The sequence below is a fragment of the Daphnia pulicaria genome, chromosome 3, assembly GCF_021234035.1.
Source record: "Daphnia pulicaria isolate SC F1-1A chromosome 3, SC_F0-13Bv2, whole genome shotgun sequence".
Lineage (NCBI taxonomy): Eukaryota > Metazoa > Arthropoda > Branchiopoda > Diplostraca > Daphniidae > Daphnia > Daphnia pulicaria.
Window position 1 is genome coordinate 7,345,956 of NC_060915.1, and position 22,138 is coordinate 7,368,093.

General features: G+C 42.2%; 2 protein-coding genes across 5 annotated transcripts; one reads left to right on the top strand and one right to left on the bottom strand.

Moving 5' to 3' along the window:
* Window positions 1–419: 419 nt before the first annotated feature.
* Window positions 420–11,207, bottom strand: LOC124329343 (homeobox protein unc-42-like). 3 transcript variants are annotated; one of them, XM_046788390.1, is made up of 9 exons: window positions 11,100–11,207; window positions 10,818–10,908; window positions 10,448–10,606; window positions 6,219–7,581; window positions 3,494–3,666; window positions 2,878–2,985; window positions 1,782–1,967; window positions 1,569–1,707; window positions 420–1,333 (listed from the first exon to the last, which is right to left on the bottom strand). In XM_046788390.1, the coding sequence occupies exons 4-9, from the start codon at window positions 6,643–6,645 to the stop codon at window positions 1,224–1,226; spliced, it is 1,143 nt and encodes a 380-aa protein (XP_046644346.1). In that variant the 5' UTR covers window positions 6,646–7,581; window positions 10,448–10,606; window positions 10,818–10,908; window positions 11,100–11,207; the 3' UTR covers window positions 420–1,223. The 3 variants fall into 3 exon arrangements, with proteins under 3 accessions (XP_046644346.1, XP_046644347.1, XP_046644345.1); XM_046788391.1 differs by having other exon boundaries at window positions 1,569–1,692; window positions 10,981–11,207; XM_046788389.1 differs by having other exon boundaries at window positions 10,981–11,207.
* Window positions 11,208–19,724: 8,517 nt separating this feature from the next.
* LOC124329522 (multiple coagulation factor deficiency protein 2 homolog) lies at window positions 19,725–21,362 on the top strand. 2 transcript variants are annotated; one of them, XM_046788601.1, is made up of 4 exons: window positions 19,725–20,038; window positions 20,375–20,461; window positions 20,568–20,758; window positions 21,138–21,362. In XM_046788601.1, exons 1-4 carry the CDS (start codon window positions 19,845–19,847, stop codon window positions 21,233–21,235), a joined length of 570 nt encoding a protein of 189 aa, XP_046644557.1. In that variant the 5' UTR covers window positions 19,725–19,844; the 3' UTR covers window positions 21,236–21,362. The 2 variants fall into 2 exon arrangements, with proteins under 2 accessions (XP_046644557.1, XP_046644558.1); XM_046788602.1 differs by lacking the exon at window positions 21,138–21,362 and adding an exon at window positions 20,910–21,100 and having other exon boundaries at window positions 19,726–20,038.
* Window positions 21,363–22,138: the final 776 nt, after the last annotated feature.

The window sequence follows — 22,138 nt, forward strand, 5'->3', positions numbered from 1 at the left end:
CTCAACGATTTTTGTAGCAATATATGTCTCACTTCTGAACTCATCTTCCGATTTTATATGCGTCCTGTTACTAAAATGGACGTCTATCATAAATATCGTAACCGATAGGCGATAAAACACTGGTGGCGTTGACGACCTAGGTCGTATTCCACTCTAAACAACCGTCCCTTTTGCTTATTTAAAAACAATTCATTTGTAACAACTCCAATTTATTCTTATCCTAAGTTATCCTAATTAACTTTTAAGCTTTGAATATCACGTTGCATCTGTCGTCACTTATCTCCAACGTTATATCGATTGCATTTTCTTAAAAGACCGAAGTATAAAATAAAAATGAAAATCCTAATTCTTTAAAGTATAGTTATGTACGTGAGCAAAACAATCAACCTAGACGCGAAAACGCACCCTTAAAGACGTGATGGGATATTTGTTACTGTATTCGCCATTACAAGAAAGAGAGTACAAACACTTGGGTTTTTTTTTTGGTAGTCATGGAACAATTTCGGTGTAACTATGTAAATTCAAATTGGTAGGGCAGCGAATGTTGCGATAAAAAAAAACGAAATGTGTCACAAAGAAATGAAAAAGTACAAACCAGGGGAATGTTTAATAGAAAACGCTGCCATAAGAGATTACATGTAAGAAAATTCAGTAGATAGGTCAAGTTGTAACGTGTAAATGTAAAATAATATCATCTTGAAATGACAGGGACAAATAAGAAGAGTTTCTAGGGATTTTTTTACACCATCAAACACACAGAAGGATTTAGTGAAGGGATAAAACAAAGTCATTCATCAATTTTACGAGGGTTATTGCACAATTAATATATAATAAACGGAGAAATGAAATATTAGAAACATAAATAATAAGTCGGCAGCTACGTTGAGAATGAGAGTTTATGATACAGAAACGGTCGCGCTTGTTGATTACATTATGAGCACGAAATAATTGTGTTAGAAATCACGACTGCATCCATTCGCCAATCCGATCAATAAATAGTCACGTCAGAGAGGCGAAAGCCAGCCATGTTAAATGAGTTCGTATTTGATGTATTTGACTTGTAAACAAGTTAACGTCTTTTTCCTCTTTTCTTTTAATTAGCCATGAATTGACTGTGTCTTAAGCCCCTGATAAAACACAGTCAATGAAAAGTGAACGAACGAGCGATTTCTTTCGTTCACTGGAGATCTCGGCTGAATTTTTGAAGCGAATAAGTGAGGCGATTAAGATTGGTACTGAAGAACGGGCGTGGTCAGGTTTGCTGAGTGGGCGGAGTTCATGCGCAGTGCAGTCAAGCTTTTGTTGTACCATTCGTCCTCGGAGGTCATGCCTGCTGTTAGAAAGAAATATCGTTATTACCCTTTGAACAATTTCTGGAATTTTGTTTTAAGTGTTTTAGTTTAAAAAAGGCTCGGCAATCTCGCGAACATAATCACCGCAGTGTTCACATTATTATTGAATAGAACTTTGTAATTTGAAAATAATAACTCGATTAAAGAATGTAGACTGCACTCAATCCTGTTAACGAGATTTAGTCTATAGATTATCGCCAAAGAACATTAACTTACTCATAGAATCTTGACGAACGGTGGGCATGTGAGGCGGAGTATGAGCCGATACTCCGAAGGGTTGCGCCATCGACGTGTAAGCAGCCGCAGCGCTGTGGTTCATCTGGGTCAAATCCGATAAGTACTGCGAAAATTCATTCTATGAGTTGAATTTCTTTTTATTGACTCGTCCCAGCAGTCAGGTGTTATTTAATCGTCTGAGATATGACATACCTGGGGATATCTGTTCATCTGGAAGGTGTTGGGGTGTGGATAGGGTTGATATCCGCGACTAGCCGTCGGATAAATGTTCCGCATCATAGCCGCTCCATTGCAGGCCGGAAGAACCGACGGAGCCAAAGCTTTTTGCAATTGTTTCTCCTGTTTGCGGTACTTGGCTCGACGATTCTGGAACCAAACCTGTCATGTTAAAAAAAAGTAAGTTTAAAAATTGATTTGGAAGATCTCAATAAATTTATCCTCCTTATCTATCCAGTAATGCATCGATAATATTCATGACATGTACTTGATTCAAGTGGCTGTCCACACGACTCGCTGCTGCTGATGATGATCCCCTACACATCTCTTCTTTCTCTATATAGATCCTATAGACTTTCTACATGTCTAGATTTGTGCCGTCCCCTCGCTGTACTTTGCCAGCGGAAGCGGAAGGGAATAAGCAAGTCCCCTCATCTACAGCTCGCCGAGCCCGAATTGCTTAATAAAGTGAAAAATGCCCTCCCGCAGAGCACACATGACTGTATTTCAAGCCGATGCCCGACACCCTAATCAAACAATATATACGTGGCAGTAGCAAGTACCACAGATCGAGCGGCGGCGGCGGCGGCGGTCATCTGACACAGTGCACGTCTAATACAAATCTGCCTGCTGTTGTCGTATCGACGACGGCCCGCCGCCGAGGTACTTGTGTACGGTGAATTTGAGTCGTCTCTCTCTCCTGTGTTCATCCCATCAAATTGCACGTGCATTTCCCTTTTGGGGGCCGTATCCACTCCACCTTCTGGCGTCATTTTGACAGTTTGCGTTCGTATCCGGTTCTTGAGTTTCACAACTTCCATCGATATATCAAACTCGGTCTCGGTCTGTCTTTCATCAGCAACAAGGAAGATAACGAATTTTGGCCAACATTTTCGTCCAGTATCGATCGTTGCTTCTACACGCCCAGCATTTACAAGACCCAGTATTATGTAATACAGATTGGTGGCAGTCGATATTCACTTGTATAAGATGATGATGATAGACCGATTGAATCAGTTAGCCGTATTAAGGATCTACTCAAGTCTATACAAGCGTGTTGGCTTTTATTTACCTGAATACGAGCTTCATTGAGTTTGGTGACGCGGGCAAGTTCCTCACGGCAGTAAATGTCCGGGTAGTGACTCTTGGCAAATGCGGCCTCCAGTTCTTGTAACTGCTCCTATTGGTTTACAGAGACAATTGATGATATGAGCATACATGAGATTCATGTGTAATAAACTTTCGCCAGATTAGATTCCATTAGGCCTATTTGGTTGTAGCCATCAAACGCCCGTCAAATAAAATGAAATCAAGCCAAGTGTTTCAATGCCATTACAAGCCGTGTAGAATAAAATTTACTGTGCATTACGAATGATGCGATTCTCAAAATTATATTTGACTCATTCCACATTTTTTTGCATGGTTAATTCGTTTGAATTTGGCAAGTAAATGCTTTGTCAAACAAATTATATATCTAATAGCATTAACGTTTAACTGCGTTTAACAGATTAACATAATAGTGCGATCCAGCCTACACTGCATACGTAGGCCGTACGTATTCAAATTCACGTCTACAATTAATACTAATTCATATTACATTATAGAGCTAATTCTATAGACTAGCCTGTATTTTCTTATTCGAAAAAATTTGAAAATTCACGAGAGATGCGAGAAAAATGGAAACTTACTTGAGTGAAGGTGGTGCGATGTCGGCGACGCGCCGGAGTCGGACAAGAAGCCGCCGACGGGTTGTGGAGGTGCGAATTACCGACGCAACTATTCGATCCCCCACCGCCTCCAGGGCCGACGCCGCCCAGCGACGAACTTTCCGATTTCAGTTTCTTGAAAGCGCCTTCAGGACCTGCGAAATAATAATGTATGAAGAATTTCTTGTTGAAAATTCTGTTTACACTAAACTGCGATGCGCGTGTATGGAATCTACTTGCAGGGAATTGCATCGCAAGTGAATCGCTTAACACAGCACACTCCGTATACAATATGCAAATAGATCATCAAGTGAGAAGAAGAAGAAGATGACGGTACTCTCTTGCCCGCTCTCATTTCTATTCATGGACACTCGCATCTGCAACACTGGAGAGAGTCTCATCCTTTTTTTTTCACACGCAAATTGAATTTTAAATGAGAAAAGCATTGAATTTTGCAACCGGTCTCTTTGTGTGCACTTCAAGACTATATGTGATGCTTGATGCTGCAGTACACTCGAGAAACGAGTCAAAAAGAGTTGAGAGTCCGTGTCCCATCATGGGCAATATGCTGGCCACTTGTTATTTATTTGCTCGCCTTTTGTGCTGGTCTATTTCTCTCTCTACACTCGTCAATAGCAAATTTATAATAGAAGCTCGATATTCTATTCAACTCAGTATATATAGTTACATAAGAGAGCGTCGTTTATTTGTCTAAGCCCAGCTTTTGGTGTTACCCTCTCCACATGTAACATCCTCTATAAAAGCAGATTGACGGATTGTACTTGACTGCCGCCCGTCGGTCTATACGACCCATCTCTGTGTACGTATTTAGGGGGATCGAGAGCCTCACTCCTCTTAATCCTCCCCAGTTTCAATAGAAAATCTGTAAGAGTGAGTATATAACAGCTCAAAGAGCCCCCTCAAAAAGGGTTACTGGATCTGATGGAGCTTTTTTAAAAAAAAAAATAAAAAAAGAGAGAGACTATACGTGAATTGACCCCAGAGGTCGGCAGATGGTTCGGTCTGAACAACTCTTTTCGCTATCGAACAAGACTGGAATCCCGCAGTGCGCCCTTTTTAAATATTGTATTTAATGAAGTTGCTATACAGCAGAAGTGTTGGAACGGGTTCCGAAAAGAATTGACAAGCGTCGGGGGCTAACCTAACTATCAGCCGTCTATGAAAAGAATTATTGATGGAAAAAAAAAGAGACCTTTGTTCTTTTGCCTCACTGAATGAAAGCGACAATTTCGCTCATTAGGCCGAATGGCGGAATGCTGATTGACAACCTGTTCTGTTGCGCAAAGGGGTTAATAATTTTTTTTTCAAATATAGTTCACGCTCTTTTGAAATTCGCGCTACAGTTTCAATCACCGTACGAAATGTCTCGTTAGTTTTTCTGTCACGTACAATCGTAGGCCTAGGCACTTATAAGCGAACCCGCTGTCAAATTTTTCATTCTTATGTATGCCCACACACCTTTCATTACAATAGTTAACAAATAACCAGTCCCGACAGATTATTTAACCGTTTTCAAGAAAACGAATTACGCTATTCGATTTTTGACGTTCAGATAAAATTTAACAAACTGAAATATAAATAAAAATTCACATCGTTTTCTCCTGAGAAATAATTTTATCATTGTGGAATGAATGCGAAAGATTTTTTTTACTCTGCCCAAACATGACAGCAAAATAAAATATCTAAAATGTAAAAACCCGAAAGAGAAAAGATGCGAAACCGTAAAATGTCAACATCACACACTTTCGGTACCTATAACTGGATAGGGTCTCAACTGTTCCATCCATCCATCAACTCAATTATATAATTTCAGAAAGGCCTGTAAGTGCAGCATAGAGTAGCCAACCTAATGACTTTGGCTGATGCTGGGCACAAAAAGTTTTCCACGTTTCTCGGAGCACTTTACACGGCTCACCGCCGTGTCTGAATTTCGCTCTCCGCTTCCCTTGATCTCATTCCCATAAAGATCAGCTATATCTCCTATATAGCCAGGACGACACAGCAGAGCAGCATGCAGATGCGTGTGGCCTGTTTGATTTCACTTTCGCTCTTTGTACCTATAAGAATCCCCTCTGTGCTTTATTTAAACGTGTCAAACTTTAGGCTTCATCCACCTCATACCGCTCATCTAACAAGCTTCAGACAAGTTTCTGATGTAACCTTAAATATCTAAAGCGAATCAAAAGTCAGAACTCATCCACACAAAAAAAGGTTTTGTCAACGAACATATTTCTCCGAATCGCAGTCAAGCACCCGCTTGATGCAGTTAAATGACAGAAACTCTAAACATGGCAGACTAGTTCTTTGAAGTAACATTATTACCAGTAAATCCGATGAAACACGGAATGACCATCTGAATGGCATTAAAGTAACGCGTGGCTATTTTTTAAAAAAGAGGGTTCATCGAATATGTTCGAATATAGTTGAATTGAAAATTCGACACTCTTTTGCAATCGGATATTAATACCAGCGAGTTCATTCATTCAAATTGAACCCGCCCCTTGCAGATGCTGTAAAAGACTATCAGCCTAGCCCTGATTTACATTTATCGGATTATAAAAATTGACCAAGCTGTTTCCATACAAATCTCGAAAGGATTACGCACGATTGTTAAACTTAAAGAAAAAAAAAACAGGAGTGCTGGGGGGATTGAATATGGTGTTAAATCAATTGAATTGGAACTTACCAGGCAGTCCAAGCGAGTTTCCGGAATTCAGCAGGCCTCCGCCTCCGGACTGAATGCTCTGCGAGCTGGATGTCGACGGCGCGATGCTGGTAATGGAGGAATTACCTCCGCCGATCAGATTGTGATGGTGAGACGAGTGGTGCGAGTGGTGATGGGACAAGCCGGCCGAGTGGTGGTGATGATGATGATGGTGCAGGTTCTCCAGAGCGTAGAGTGAGCTGAGGTCAGACGTTAGGCCGGTCACCGAGGTCGGAATCAGGTGCTGCTGCTGTCCGTTGTTGCCGTTGTTGCCGCTGCCTCCGCTGCACGTCTTGCGTTTCATTTCGCCGTTGTTGGAGCTCTGCGGCGACGACTCGTTGCTGGCCGAAACGGAATGCAGCAAACTGTTACCAAGTTCCAGCTTGGATGATGAAGAATACGACTCCATGACGGGTTGCGAAAATCAGGCGACTGATAGACACCAGCGGGGAAAAAAAGCGGAGAGTTATGATGCGGATCGTCAAGTCTAATCAGCAAGACGTTCCACCAAGAGTAGGCCAGGAATAACTCGAGTTGGGATGAAACCGGAGCCAGGAAATGAATAACGACTTTCCTTTCTTGTGTTTTCTTTCTTTCCTTTCCTTTCCGGGCGAGAAAATAAAGCGATGGCTGATGGCTGGAAAGACGCACGGTAAACAGGCAAAGGCTGTACGGAATCTAGTGTAACACCTGTCCAATCGTATTAGACTCTTGTTGTGGGCTGCGGCGGCTCAAATTAACTTCATCTTCGTCAGCAGCGGCAATGAAAGGAGGACGAAACAGCAGCCGTGTGTGGGATCTATGCGGGGCACAAAAGTTCAGCCAACTCGGTCCGCTCCAAATCGCGCAAAACAATCACTGAACACACGATGCCCTCAATGATAAGTAACAAAGTTAGCCCGTCAGGCTCAAGTCTTATAGCGCAGAGGACGGGACCCGTGACTCGGATGGATTCGGATGGTCTACGGGGAACGGCCCCTCGCTCCAGCCGAGGGGGAGGAGCCGACCCATCCGATTGGATGATTCCGACGAATTCACGCTACCGCCGCCGTCCGTACCCTCCCGCGCTCCAGCCACCAGCCGGGCTCAAACCGACCCCCAGTGGCTGATTACGTGCAAGGGGGGCGGAGACTCCCCCAGTCTCCCCTTTTACCTCCCTTCCGCAGCAGCAGCAGCATCCGCTTCCTTTTTCACGACGACGGGCGCAGACGTCGATCGTCTGCACGTACAACTATGGATCGAAATCGGATGCCGCGCCTCTCTCCCATCTCGTCCGCTCCTCTGGCCGAATCAATAAGTGTGTGGAACCTGTTTCTTTTTTGTGTTGCAGGAGATTCCGTCAACTCTATAGTCGCAGTGTAATATTATAACGCGTAATGAGTCATGGATGCACACACATACATAAAACACAAAAAAGTCAAAATCACCAGATGATAGACGATAAGGCGAGATGGACTATAATGAGATCCCGTTGATTTCAAGGAAAGAAAAACTTACCCGTTATACACACCATTTCGGAACAGTCTAAGTAGCCTATAAATATAATAATCGAATCAGCTATAGGGTCTAATAATAATAGAGTCTGCCCTGGTTTGTTTGGAGTTCGTTTGTTTTTGTATCTGCCTAATTTCGTTGGGAATTTCTGCGATGATAATTGGAGCGTGCTGATGTGGTGGCCAATCCTATAAATACACACACACACACAGATGTTTGCATAAGAGCATTAAGGATGAAATTGACTGCGCTGTGATCCGGTTGAGAAGAGACGCCCGTGTGTCTCTATGCTGCAGCAGCTGCATTCCATCAACGGCAAGGATGAAATTCGCTTTTCCGCAGCACGCCGCCCGCGCCTCCAACGCGATTACACAATTAGGGACCTAACAAACTATTGAAAATCGCATCAAACCAGGGCGTCATCGTGTAGTATATAGACGAGTGTAGAGTAGTAGATATATCAGGCAACGGTTATAGGCTAGCCTCTATAGGAGACTCTAGTAGTAGTAGCCGGGGCTATAAATATATGGACTGCACACATCAATCGTCAGCAGACAGGAAGTAGAGCCTAGTTCCGAACACTACATCTGCTGGACGGACGCGGGAAATCCTTCCTGTATATATGCGCAGCGGCTCTACACACACACACAGACACACGATAGTCAAGCGGAGAGAAGATGAGAAAAGGAAGAAATAAAAGTAGAACATAGAGCGACGTCAATGGCGTTCATCCACAGAGGAGAGGAGCAGGCGTCTGCTGCCATGCATGGCTAACTTCGTTTCATCATAGGTCATCCATCTAAATCACCTTTTGATCAATCCTAATCGAATGGAATTGCTGACGAGTATTCAACGACGTTGTTAAATACGTCAGCCTTCATAACAAAAGCGTCTTTAATAATGGCCTCTTTTGTGTGTATACGCAGACTAATATATTAAAAGTCAAGTGTTGCCTATTGCGTCATTGGCTCTTATTTGTCCAACTTTTCTGTACAATTGCTGCGCTCACACATCTACCGCCGTGTCAATCAAAACTGACATGTTAATAAGCGAGCACTAGGATGTAACTATTGTCCTGATTTCAGCCTATACAAGCGAGCTCAAATGTGGCACCAAATTTATCAGCTCTGATTGGCCCTTTACCACGGGGCTTGGATGGATCGGTGAATTGAGGATACAATTTGTGTTTGTCTTCGGCCTGTACGGTACCAAGAGTTGCGGATCTATACAAAGTGGCTTGTACATAAATGGGCACCTGCTCACCAACGGATGTGGCTGGAAACCTGGAAGTGTGTTGGTCGCGTGCCGTGCCGGCCCCCCCACTCCATCTTTTAAACGACGGCACGCGACAACTGGGGTGTGTTTACACTTGTAGAGAGAGTGTGCATGGGGTGTGTTGAATGTGGTGACTTCCCTTGTCACAACAACAACTCAACTAACGATTAATAACTCGGCGCATTGTGCAACACGAGTGTGTGTGCTGTGATTGGCCCATTGTGGTTTCACTGTGCGCACCGTTTTCATATAATTTGAGTCTGTGTAATAACGCACAATCACAGCATTTCTTAAGTTTATCGGAGTGCTTCATGCGAGGCTTATTTGACATTAATTTAATTTTTTTCTTTTTAATACACAATTTTCTTCGTGCGTTTCCTATAGATTGCCTTGCCTTGAGGTTTTCAAACTAACCACGAGAGATTTCAAAACAAGTGTCGTGACGTGAAATGGATTCTAACAACAGTAAGGCCTAACTGTCATCCTTCACGGCATTCTGAACAGTCAATTAACGTAACTTACAGTATGTGCTTGTTTTAAATGGACGGTAATATTTTAAGGACCTTGCTCTTTCGGTATTTTTACTCTCCCTACTCATCAGCTGACATTTCTCAACTACGCCATAATGATATGATGGCCTCCGTTTGAATTTCTAAGCGGGATATTTTGGCTATTTCTATTTGGTTCTAACGTTCCGCTGTTAAGTGTATAAGCTACACTATTTACCTTCGTTAAACTGAAAAGTATTTATTATACCCTACAAGTCAATTATATAAACGATGCGTCGTTCAAGTTTGAAAACTTCTATATCCATCTCCTGTTTCTTCAAATAATTTTAAATGATTTGATTACAATAAATGAACATTTATCAAAGAAGCAATTTCCATTAAGATACTTCAAATAAAATATACTTTTTGGTCAATGTCGACTATTCACATCTGTTAACAATGACAGCCGATACGCTTTTCAATTTAGGGGTATACACTGATTCATATTATGGATGGAATTTCCATTTCATTACGTTTACAAGGCGCTCGCCTTTGTCTGCCATTTTCTTTCTATGATCAGGCCTTTGAATGTTGATCGATTTTAAATCGTCTAGAAGGATCTAGCCATCCTCTGATCAACGGACATCGACGTTATAATTTATATTTATCTCACATGGCGAGCGCTTGATTGATTATTGAGATAATTTAAAGTGGATAAGTAGGTCAAATTATCCCGCAATCGGACTACTAATGTGCCATCCTTAAAAAAGTTAAATTACATCGCCTGGATGTATAAATAACGAATAATGATACTCGTATCGATGCAGCGCCCAGTAATTGATATTGTTCACTTGCAAAAATGAATTTATCAAGGTGAATCCTGTTATCGTACGTTTTAAAACCAACGCCACCAAATACTTACAAAAATGAAGAATAGAGAGACGTGTGTCCTACCTTTAAGCACGGGCAATCCAGTAAGGCATCCACCGCCAGTGCTTCTTCCTGAGTAAAGTTGACGCCAGGCAGGATAGGAAAGGAGGGGCATCGTGATTCGAATATCCATACACCTTACACGAGGAGAGAGTTTTTCCAATTAGAATAGGAGTTGTTTATCTGAACAAAAAATAAAAAATGAGTTACGAAAAAAATATTGCAGAGACAACAAGTAAGGAAAAGTTGGAAAGAAGACATTGCTGTGTAACCCCTTTATTGTTAATAGACAGGATTACTCAAGGTCTATGTGTAATAGCCTACCCTGCACCATTAAAATATACAGCAAGTCAGAGGTTAATAAAAGTATTAAAAATCAATTATTATAAATTACCCAATTGATGATGCTGAAATTGCTGGTGACGACAGGTCAGAATCAAAACTTGCACATCTTGTGGTTACGATGGCTGGCTCAGTCCTGAAATCTGCACAAACGTATAAAGGTTACATAGAGCAAACAAACTCTACCAAGCATTGGCATTGACAACGAGCATTACATGATAAATGATAGTCGATCACTGTTGTCGGGCACCAACATTTCACAAATTTGGAACAGGTTTAACTCTTCTGTTTAAGCTCCCAAAATCACTCCATTCACATTCTTAGTTTTATTTACCTAAGAAACAGCATGGAGCACCAAAGTTTACACGCCGACCACATTTTATTATGTTTGTCTAGTTTCTTGCAACCGCGTATAGTCGTTTACGTTTCCTAACTAGTGAGTAGTGATCCATTTAGTTTCCTAAAAATAAAAGAAATCTTGACTTTTACGGAAAGTGAAACAAATGACAGCAGACGACAAATTTTTCCAATTAATCACGATTGAGATTTAAGATATCGATAATAAAATCCGTCCTCTCACCACCCGCCAAAGTCAAAGAAAATAAATTCCTTCCCTAAAAGTCTAAAACCTGCTATAATAAGCCGCAAAAAACGTTAAAAGCGGTTAGATCGTTATCACATTGTTTTTCTCGACAAGTTATGTTTCATCAAGCCCAACCTGAACGGACAGGATACGAGTAAAAATTTAAACGAAACACGTAAATAGACTGACAACCCCCCCCCCCCCCCTGATAATACCCCTAAAGCTACCTTTTAGACTACTTTCGTTCGACTGAAAAGGATGCCGTCTAATTGTCTAACGATGCGTTGATTTAATCTGAAGACTTTCATCCAACAGCTGTTTTTCAAAATAATTCTGATTTGATAACAAATGAACATTTATGAATTAAACGATTTCAAGTAAGGTAAATCAATTCATATAGTTTTTCGGCCTTTGTCGAACATTCATTTCTGTTGACATGAAAGCCGAAACGCTCAATAGTTAAAGATGGTATTAATTTACAAGATGGAATGAATTCTTTTACAATTATGTCATTGTAGCGCCCGTGTTGAAATAGTTCGGTGGATTTAACAAGTGTTTCCCAGTCGTCGAAAATTTTTCTTCTGTCGGATGTTTGAGTCCGACAGGCAGAAACTATATCAGATGAGGGAGTTTGTTAATTCTATGAACATCAGCAGGGGCGCAATGTGCAATTCTAATATTCATGAAATATCAAATGATTAAGTAGTTAAAGTACCTCCACATAGGGTTACTAATGTGCAATATTTGTAACAAGTAAATTACCCCCCTGGATATTTGTATATCGAATGATGACAGTTGTATCGATGGAGCGCCCTGTAATTAATGTTGTTCACTTTCAAAAATGGAATTATTTTCTTTCCTGTAATCAGCGCTAGCGAAATAGACTGACAACCCCCATAATAAATAACACCCCTAAAGCTACCATAGACTGCCCTTCGTTCGACTGAAAAGGATACCACCAATTGTCTAACGATGCGTCGTTCAAATCTGAAGACTTTCATCCAACTGCTATTTCTCTAAATAATCTTGATTTAATTACAAATGAACATTATCAGCGTAACAACTTCGCTTAAGATATATCATAATAGGTTATGGGCTGTAGCCAAACTTTCATATCTGTTAAGGTGTAAGCCGATACACTTTTAAGTTTAATTGTATATGCTACTTTTTATTGGGGATGGTATTTCCCCTAATTACGTTCTCTAAGTGTTCGTTCAATTTATCAAAAGCTATGCCGTTAACAACTATTGTTAACTGAAAGCTTTTATCAATTCTTGGCTCGTAGCTGCCCTAAGACAGTCACCAGCTTCAGACGAACACTAGATTAACTAAGAAAATAAAATCAAATGAACAAGTAGAACAAAATATCCCGCGATAGGATGACAAGTGTGCGATCTTTATAGCAAGTAAAATTCCTAGCCTGGATTTAGCATAACGAATAATGACACTCGTTTCGATGCATCGTCCTGTAATTGATCTAGTTCACTATCAAAAACGGAATTATCGAACGGAATCCTGCTATCAGCGATAGCGAAATGATATATTACTGAAAACAGGAATAGGCCTCTATAAACACATACATACAAGGACTGTAACCTTTATAATATTGTTTATTCTTTGCACACAATCACAAGGTAAACTTCCCATATTTAATCTGCCTCAATTGTGTTGTCTCCATATAGGATGATGAACCAATTTTGATCTAATTGCTATTTGAAATGGCATTGGCGAAAGTGTGTCGCCGATAAATGTTCCAATGATTCCAAGTATAAATCGCCTGTTGATTTGACCCTCTAAACTCCCAAGCCCTCCCGCTGTTCTTATGTAAGTACCCTTGCGCTTTTATATTTCTTCGTATTTCTTAAGTTCTTCATCATCAATTTCCGATGTTCTACATTCGTCCTATCTTTTTTTTGATCGTCACACCGCCCACACTTGCTGGAAGGGAGGGGGAGAAACGTCTCCCCCTCTCTACCCACCTTCCCCCCATCATCAAATGTCATTTCGGCTCTCTCGTGTGTGTCCCTTAATATATGTATTTCAAGTCCCGGCATCATCATAAGAAAATCCGGAGCGTCAAAGGGATAGAAAATAAGGGAAGAAGAAAATAAAAATAAAAAAGAGCTCTATTCGAAAGGGGGGTTGGGGGGTTTCTCTGAGAAGGTGGGTGGAAGGCGTTGGTTGAGGAGGAAACGACGAAACGTCGAAGGGAGAAAAATGTATCAAAACTCGTTTCCTTTTTCCCTTTCAAATGTCCCGCCCGGAGTGGATGTGGAAGGAGGAAGTGTGTATACAGTACAAACGGGGATCGAGGAGGGATTGGAGGATTTCTGTATAGGATATAGAAAAAAGGAAAAATAAAAACGTCAAGCGTCAAGAAAGAATCGAGTGGGAGTATATAGATATAGTAATAGCACGATAGAAAGAAAAGAAAAGTGTTTTATTTTCATTTTTTCCACTTTTTTCATTTTTTTCCAATTTTTTTATTCACGGGATCCGTGCGGCGGATCCCTTTGTGCGGAGGGGACTCTCCGGGAGCATCGGAGGCGTGCGCTCCATCGGTGCGCGATTTGGCAATCAAGACTCGGTAAGTGGAAAGGAGGATGGGAAAGTGAAAAGAAGAAGAAGAACTCGGGAGGACGAGAGAGAAAATATACAAGAAATGGGAGCGCGAGATGGATCCGACACGAAAGAATAAAGAAAAAATAAGAAGAAGAAGAAGAAGAAGAAGAAGAAGAAAGAAAAAGAAACGGCTTTGTGTGCCACACATCAAACACACGAGCGAGGACAAAGCCAATGTCAAACGAAAGAGAAATAGACACAATTTACCAAAGGACCTCTACTACTATCTACTACACACAGAGCGTCTCACAATGTAACAAAAACGTCGACGTAATAGACATCAACTCGTGTGCCGTGTGTGGCATCAAGCGTCGTCTTCATTATAGACCTAACGCAATATAGGACTAGACATAATATCCCTAAAGGTGTACTATGCGCGTACGTTTAGAAATGTTTCAACTTGAAAATGAAATGACGTCCCAGAAATGTGTTGAATCCGAATTTAAAACAAAAATACGGGACAATAATATTCAGCAGAGACGCTCTCGAGTCTCGACGTTTGTACAGAGCGACACATTTATGTGACAGGTGGTGGGGGGGCTAATAGACTTGTCGTCCATTGATAACTCAGCGGGAGATTCAAAGCCGCCTCCGCGCTGGCGCACAAGCCGACATTAAACACACGAATTCTCTCTTCTACTACGATCCTGCATCCGTGCCAAGTATATAAGGAGGACGGATAGGCAATAGTCGTGAATGTGTGGATGTATGTATACACAATTCCCGGCTATTATTACGCATCTACTACTACTACTACTAGCGTTGGCTATTACTGACCTTTGACCGCGCCCCCCTCTATGCTGCTGCACTTCTCCTTTCAATGTTGCTATATAGTATATACTGCCTGCGCGCTACTCTGTAACTCTATTCAAGGCAGAGCCGACACGCCCACACACATGGCAACGCCACAGTCCCTACTACACATTCATATCCTATACCGCCCGTGTTCTATTATGAATTCATTTCTTTTTTCCTTGAATACTACTCTATATTCCCCACCCCGATTTGTATGTCGGCTGGATGCTCGTCCCTCACCCCCTATTTTCCGGGCTAATGTGGTGACGTTGACGTTAAATAGCTCCTCGCCAGTCCCTTTAAATGCGCCACTTTTTTTTAAATCTCAAAGTATCAGGATTGATGTTTTGACGTCATAATGATAATCAAAAACCAACTAATATTATTCAAGTTGATTTGACGGGGCGGAGCAAATAGTTGAGATCTATAACCTTTTAAGTTTGCGATCTATATACAGCTGGGGTTATTATTATTCGTCTGAGGCAGGAGTCAGTATATACACAGCAGGAGGACAAGACGAAGGGGAATAAGAAATAGAAAGTCTTCTATATACGGTATAAATACATGGATGAATATAAGAACGAACGGCGGAAGAAGGAGAGGGGGGATGCTGTCTGCGCTGGAGAGCGTTCCTGCTACTATAGACGCCAAGAGCGGGAAGGATCGGATCGGAGTGGCATGGAGGAGCTGGAGGCGAGAGAGAGAGAGAGAGAGAGAGAGAGAGAAGGCTAACGTGGTTGTCGGAGAAGGCACGAGTGACTTGAGGGGAGGTTTTGCTGCGAAATGCAAGGGAGGAAGAAAGGTAATTTCATTACCCGACAACTCAGAGCGGCGGCGGCGGCAGTACATATCCCTCCTCCTCTTCTCTATCCCGACCCAACTCCCGCTCTCTCCCAGAAGCGCAACATCTCTCCCTCGCTCTCCCTCAAGCCCTTTCATCATCTCGTCCTCTCTTTTCTTCTTCATCTTCTTCTTTTCTTTTTTTCCCCATTTTCTTTCTTTTTGATTTTAGATATTTTCGGTTAAATTTCTTTTATCTGTCTATCTAGCTCTAAATATATAGACAGGTCTATGTATGCAGCAGTGCTGTGTGTCTTCTTATTCGAGATTGTATCCCGCCCGCCGCGTATAGTCGATATCACCATCCGATGTGTATACTCTTTCGCGGAACAATATCAAAAAGCCTGAAACCTTTTTTATCTTTTTTCGGGGGGAATTTGCGCTGATGCTGATATAAGCAATCAAGAAACTAATCGAATAACATTTCTAGAGTTTCTGAAATTCGGCCAGGATTTGTTATACAAATCCTCAGTGGACTTTTGCCCCTTTCACATCATTAAACGGGTTGAGCCTCTTTTATCTAAACGAATTACGTACGTTGGGTTTTTTTTCTTCATTAATGAACGAGTCATCCAAACGTTATGTACAAGAAAAACAAGTTTCTAAAACTCTTTTCAAGTTCTACTTCTTCTTCAAGTTATCAACCGTTATCAACTTCTTTGTTAGACAGCGGGGATATAATTAGGTAAGTTCCGGCTGCTACTGTATAACGTGCTTCATGCATAAGTATATATGTATAAGGGCAAAACAAACGTCGTAAATAGACAGCGAATTGTCACGAATGGAAGAATACACAGCGCACAGGCGGAGTGTTAAACGACAAAGACATTTTCGGCGCAAGTATATAGTGCTATGCTGCGTATCAAAGAAAAGAAAAGAAGACAATGTGGAAATGGTGTAACTCGGATGAGTTATAGCACACAGAGATAGGATGAAAAATACGTTTTCTCGTATATACAAAAAGAAACGGCAACTAAATGTAAACTTTTCTATTAGCCTTATAGTAAGGGAAGGAGAGGGAGGCGCGTGAAGCATCAAACGAAATCCCGAGGAACGCGTCCTGCATAGACGCAATAAATATGCGAGTTGAACACTGCAGCAGCAGCCAGCAGCAAGGCCGGGCTATCTGGGCTGGGCGCTCTGCTGTCCTTGTTATTCTGTTGTTGGCAGTCACATCTATAGAGACAAACGGGCGGCAGGGCGATGCTGGCATCTCCGAAAGAGAAAATAGAGGAACCCCCACGTTTGAAATTCAATAGCGCTCGCCATTATATAGTGCATATACATAAGACAAGGGTATATAGTAGAGTCACAGCGCAGCTATAGTATATGGGAGGAAACATCTCTCTCTATAGCCGAGATGCCATCAATCAATACTGGAGGAGGTCCCTCGACGATATGATCAAGTGCTGCCTTTTGCCGAGCTCCGCTGGCTGGCCTCTGCCTTCGTTGGCGTCGTCAAGGCAACCAGCTCCGGTTGTGGAAGAAGGAAACGCCTTCTTTCTCGCCATCTTGGCTCGCCCTTTTCTTCCACGAAAAGAAAAGAAAAACAAAATCTTTTTATATGCGACTAAATAAAAAGAAAATTCCCTTTTTTCTCTCTATATTTTCTTCCTGGTTTTATTTGTTTTTTGAAACTCCCGCCCACCTTATTCGCCGTTTGACCCAAACACCATCATCTCCTGCAGAGTACAAAGAGGCGTAGCAGTGAATTTTCTTTCTTTATATTTTTTTCTATACAAGTGCGGTAAATGTTGTTAGACTATTGTCGAACTGATGGCTGTCTGGTGCTGGTTAGGTCATCGCCGGAATGATGTGCGAGGGCGTCGGTCGTACTCGGTCCACTGCTGGATTCATCGCCGACAGCGGCCAGTTCTTTCCACGTTCTCTCTCCCTCTCTATGCTGTTCTGTCTTTCTCTTTCTTTCGTCCTGATGCTGATTCAATCAGAGGACGGAATTAATGCGCAAAGAGACGTCGTCACAGTCCACGTTTCCTCCGTGACGATTGCATATACATGCGTCTGGTAGTCCCAGATGGAAGACCGCGTCGTTCAAAAGTCAAAGCGTCCACACTACGAGAATGTATGAGACAAACGACGAATTGGTTTAATAGCCGGCACTTGCATAATAAACTTTGGATCAAGTTGGAAATCGACATTGGCCTAGACACGATTGTACAACAGGTTCAAACCTATCAACTAAAAGCAGATGAAAGGTTTTATTGATGTAAATGACAACTTGTATAGATGAGACTGACCTGTTTAACCAAACAAGTGTTATTTAGGCCTTCATCATTCACCGTCTCGACTCAAATTAGCATTCAAAGATGTGAGTAATGCACGCGTCAATTGTTATATACAGGAGGGTCCTATTTATTTATGGCTGACGATGAGGAAATCATTTGCGGTAGCCGATACAATGCAAAGTGTGTACTGTGTATCTCCACACACACACATACTTGATCCCCACAGAGCATGTCGTCATGCCAAGCTTTTCAACGATATAATAATAGACTGGGCAGTGGAGTCTATTTATTGATAGAGCTATTGTCGACTATGTACTATAGCTTGACTATATATACGCACACCTCGATCAAACGCCCGAGCCGCCGTCCTTATATATTCCAGCAGGATCGAAATTTACCCTCCCCTGCTGCACTCCTGCTGGATGTGCGTCCTCTGCTGGGCTGTTGGATGGACTCAAAGCAGATCGGTGAGGCGGGGCCAGCATTGAAGGATAGAAAGACACTGAGGGCTGGAAGCGAGTCGGGTGGGGGGAAGTTGATAGAAAATGAGGGGGAGCTATGTACCTACTATACACACAGTTCAATTGCTATCCCCAAATGGTCGATGCATATATGGACATTGACAACAGGGGGACGTATTAGCCGCACCAAAGAGGCATATGTACGTCACGCCTGTGCATCTGTCGCTCTTTTTTATCCATTCCGCTTTTTGCTACAATCATTTTCTTCTTCTTCCTTCCGACGTAACACACTGGTAGGTGGGGTGGAGGGCGATGTAGCGGACAGCATGGCATATATATATAGACATGTTTCTATCTGTGTCGACAAAGACGCACTTGTTCGCCACCTCATCATCATGATCATCATCATCGTTCCCCCCATAGCGAATCAATCGCCTTTTCTCCCTTTTATTCGGCACTCCTGCTGAGCTCCCATATATACGGTGTCCCCCCCTTTTGATTCATTTCCATCAACTTGGCTCTATGTATGTGGCTATCGTCTCTGTGAGCATAGATTTACTTTGAGCTATTATTTAGCTATTTGTCTTCGTCGGACGATAATAATGGACTTTCATCGAAAGGCATATTTCAAAGACTGTTGCTGCTGTTGGTGCCTCTGCGATTTCAGCTAAAGGTTTTTACCTTCCCAAATTAGTTTCAAGGTTGGCGCCCGTATATTAATAAAGAAGGCCGTCATAATAATAAATCCTGTTACATAACCGGGCCAGTCACCTCTATACTACACCGAAAGTCATTAAAAGGGAAATCCTATAGGCTACTCTCTCCTCTGCGCCTACACCTAATCGCCACCACTGTATAGGGCCCTTTGCATAGAATCCGTCAAACCTGAGAGCATCGACTTCAGGGTCTTAAGATCCTGGCGTGAAAACGACAGATTGAGAAGGAAAGCCCCCTCCCCCCTCCTCCTAGACGAGCCTATGTAGGGAGCCGGAAGTATTATGTCTTGAAGAATGAGATACTTCAGTGGAACTGCATCTCCGTTCACATTCTGTCTCGGTTATACCGGAAATATCGCTTATTATCAAATGACATCCAACAGTTTTAATAAGAAATTCCGGAAGTCATTCGAAAAAAATCTCTGACAAAATTTGCGCGTATTAACAGATTTAATCAGAAACTCGGTAATAACTTTTTCAGTAGATAGGCCTGTATGAATACAAGTTGGGGTTAATTAATGACATAATAATGCTTTTGAAAAAGCATCGAAATGTTCGGTCGAATGGGTAACCTATTATTGAAAGGAACCCAAACCAGACTTCTCATCACGTCATAGGTCTCGCTGATAAAGAGATATATAGGCCCGACGCCTAATCTGCAGAGGAGAAACAGATCTTTATCTCGTCAATTTATGTGTCGACCTTGTTACGGCATAGAGAGTTAGACGCGAGCAGAGTCACGACACGGTTATAGCGATTTTGTGTGTTGCCAGAGCGTTATTGGCCATCAGCGCCGTGTGTTATACAGCCGGAATCATGTTTTCAATAACCACAACAATCATCCTGATTTTAAGTTGCATCGGGACCAGCGTGGCCAGTGGCCAATTTCGAGGCGGCCATGGGTCCCATCAGCACATGAAGAACAGTCACCAACATCACGTCCCGCAGCGACAGGAGTCGGGTCCGGTCCAGTCGGTTCTCCAGGATAAGAAATTAATCCACGATCACGAGTAAAAACTATATAGGCCTATAGCCATTTGATTTTTTCTTAAGACTCGTCTACGTCAAATTCCGGAATTTCTTGCGAATGTGTTTGTCCTGTTTATTCAAGTTTCCAGTCTTCCAGTCCGTTTTTTCCGCACATTTTAGTTTAGATGCCGGCATTGTTTTGTAGTTTGATACAAAAGCCAGAACCTAGGGCAACTGTAACAAAATCTTCAAAGACAAAAGCAATTCGCTTGGCATTCCGGTGAAAAGTTTCCGACCTCCCCCTCTCCTCTAACGTTCCATTTCTCATTTTTGACTCGTGCAGAACGGTTTGTGAATGACGTAATTTGTTGTAACAGGCATCTGAAAGAAGATTTAAAAGACGTTTATACAGAAGAGGAGATCTTCAAGATGACGACGGATGAGATCGAATTCCACTACTTCAAGTATGTAATCAAATTCCCCTTTGAGTTGAAGCTCGTTTTTTGTTTGTTGTTGTTAAAAAAGACAACACATGATATTCTCGTGCGTGACTGGCAGTCCTGTTTGAAGGTTGCACGATTACGACGACAACAACCTGCTGGACGGCATTGAAATCATGGCGGCCATTTCTCACATCGTACCACACGATCCTGATTTGGACTTGGGCCGCCAGCCAGAAGGAAATGTCCTCACCGCCGAACAGCAGCTCAGATTAAAAGCGGCCCAGCAAAGCAAAGCCGACCAGATTGAACATTTTACAAGTAAGAATATCAGTTCATTTTTTCTCCTCTTCTTTTCATTTAAATAGTTTAATCCAATAGCAATTAAAATTAATATTCATTATTGAATAAATGAAATGCGGCGGTTTAATGAGGATCAGAAATTAACGATTTATGGTTCCCATTTTTGCAGAAATGATTGATAAAATGGTCGAAGACAGTGACACAGACAAGGACGGATTCATCAATTACCAAGAATATAGGGGTTCTTCTAATAGATTCTGAATCACAACATACTTTTTTTTTTGCTAAGATGAATTAACTTTAATTTTCAAAGCTGGGGGAATATTTCAAATTAGAAAATAAAATCGCCATGGCAAACGATTTGAAATGACGATTGCGTGTGGTTCCTTATTTACAGGGATGATTGATAAGATGATTCAGGACAGCGATAATGACAAGGACGGATTCGTCAATTATCAGGAGTACAAGCGTGTCCGGCGACCAGATGGCGTTTAAAACGCGGGGCCGGTTCGTGATCGCCGCGTCATTCTTCGTGCCAACGTTAGGTGTCGCCAGTTACCGCATCCGAGAGCAGCCAGAATTTGGATGAACCCAAATACAACAATACACATTTCTTAACTTATTCCCTGTGCATAGGTAGCGTGTGTGTGTATGCTTTCGCATTATATTGGCTGTCCCTGTCCGTCTGCGACACGGTATCATATTATCATATCTAATTCACGTCGATCGATTTGACGAATAATGACGGGGACGGCGCATCTATTATTATTGTGCCGGTGCCTTAACATATCGCCGTTGTCAAGACAACGACTTCAATAACAATCGATTATGCCATTACGTATGTACATGCACACAGTGGTGCATCCGTGAAGACGTGCACGCGTGCAGTTTTTTTTCCCCTCGGTTTCCATGGATTCCGTTCTCCAAACGGCTATCGGCAGACCATCTCTCGGCCGGCAGATCAACTATACCGGAGGGTTCAACAGCCATTCCGCGCCGGATCGCTTTTGGCCCCATTTGACTTGCTCTTACGCAACGCAACGGCGGTGGATGCACGCCAAAGAGGACAAAGTCGTCGTCTCATAGATGGCGTAATATCTCTCTGGAAAAGATGACAAGTGGCGAGCGCTCGTATAGTATAAGAAAACTTTGCGTATATAATTTGATGTCAGCGCGTTATGTGAATATTATATCCGCCCTTATTCATCAATTCAATCAGTCCGTAACAGGCGGCTGGCGGTACTCGTAGGCAAATATTGGACCAGCACTTTCTCTGGCCCGCTTGATACAAGTCAACGTGTATAGTACAGCATATATACGGGAGGGGGGGGGGGGCGTTTAGGCTTTGGCCCTATACAGAGAAGCGGGCCCTGTATATATGCACTTTCATGGCAGCTC

Coding starts and splice junctions, on each gene's coding strand:
- LOC124329343 (XM_046788390.1), bottom strand. CDS start 6,645: ATGGAGTCGTATTCTTCATCATCCAAGCTGGAACTTGGTAACAGTTTG. Junction 2,986..3,493: donor ATCGCACCACCTTCACTCAA/GTAAGTTTCCAT, acceptor GTAAACCAATAG/GAGCAGTTACAAGAACTGGA. Junction 1,708..1,781: donor AGATGAACAGATATCCCCAG/GTATGTCATATC, acceptor TTCAACTCATAG/AATGAATTTTCGCAGTACTT.
- LOC124329522 (XM_046788601.1), top strand. CDS start 19,845: ATGTTTTCAATAACCACAACAATCATCCTGATTTTAAGTTGCATCGGG. Junction 20,039..20,374: donor AAATTAATCCACGATCACGA/GTAAAAACTATA, acceptor TTGTTGTAACAG/GCATCTGAAAGAAGATTTAA. Junction 20,462..20,567: donor ATCGAATTCCACTACTTCAA/GTATGTAATCAA, acceptor TCCTGTTTGAAG/GTTGCACGATTACGACGACA.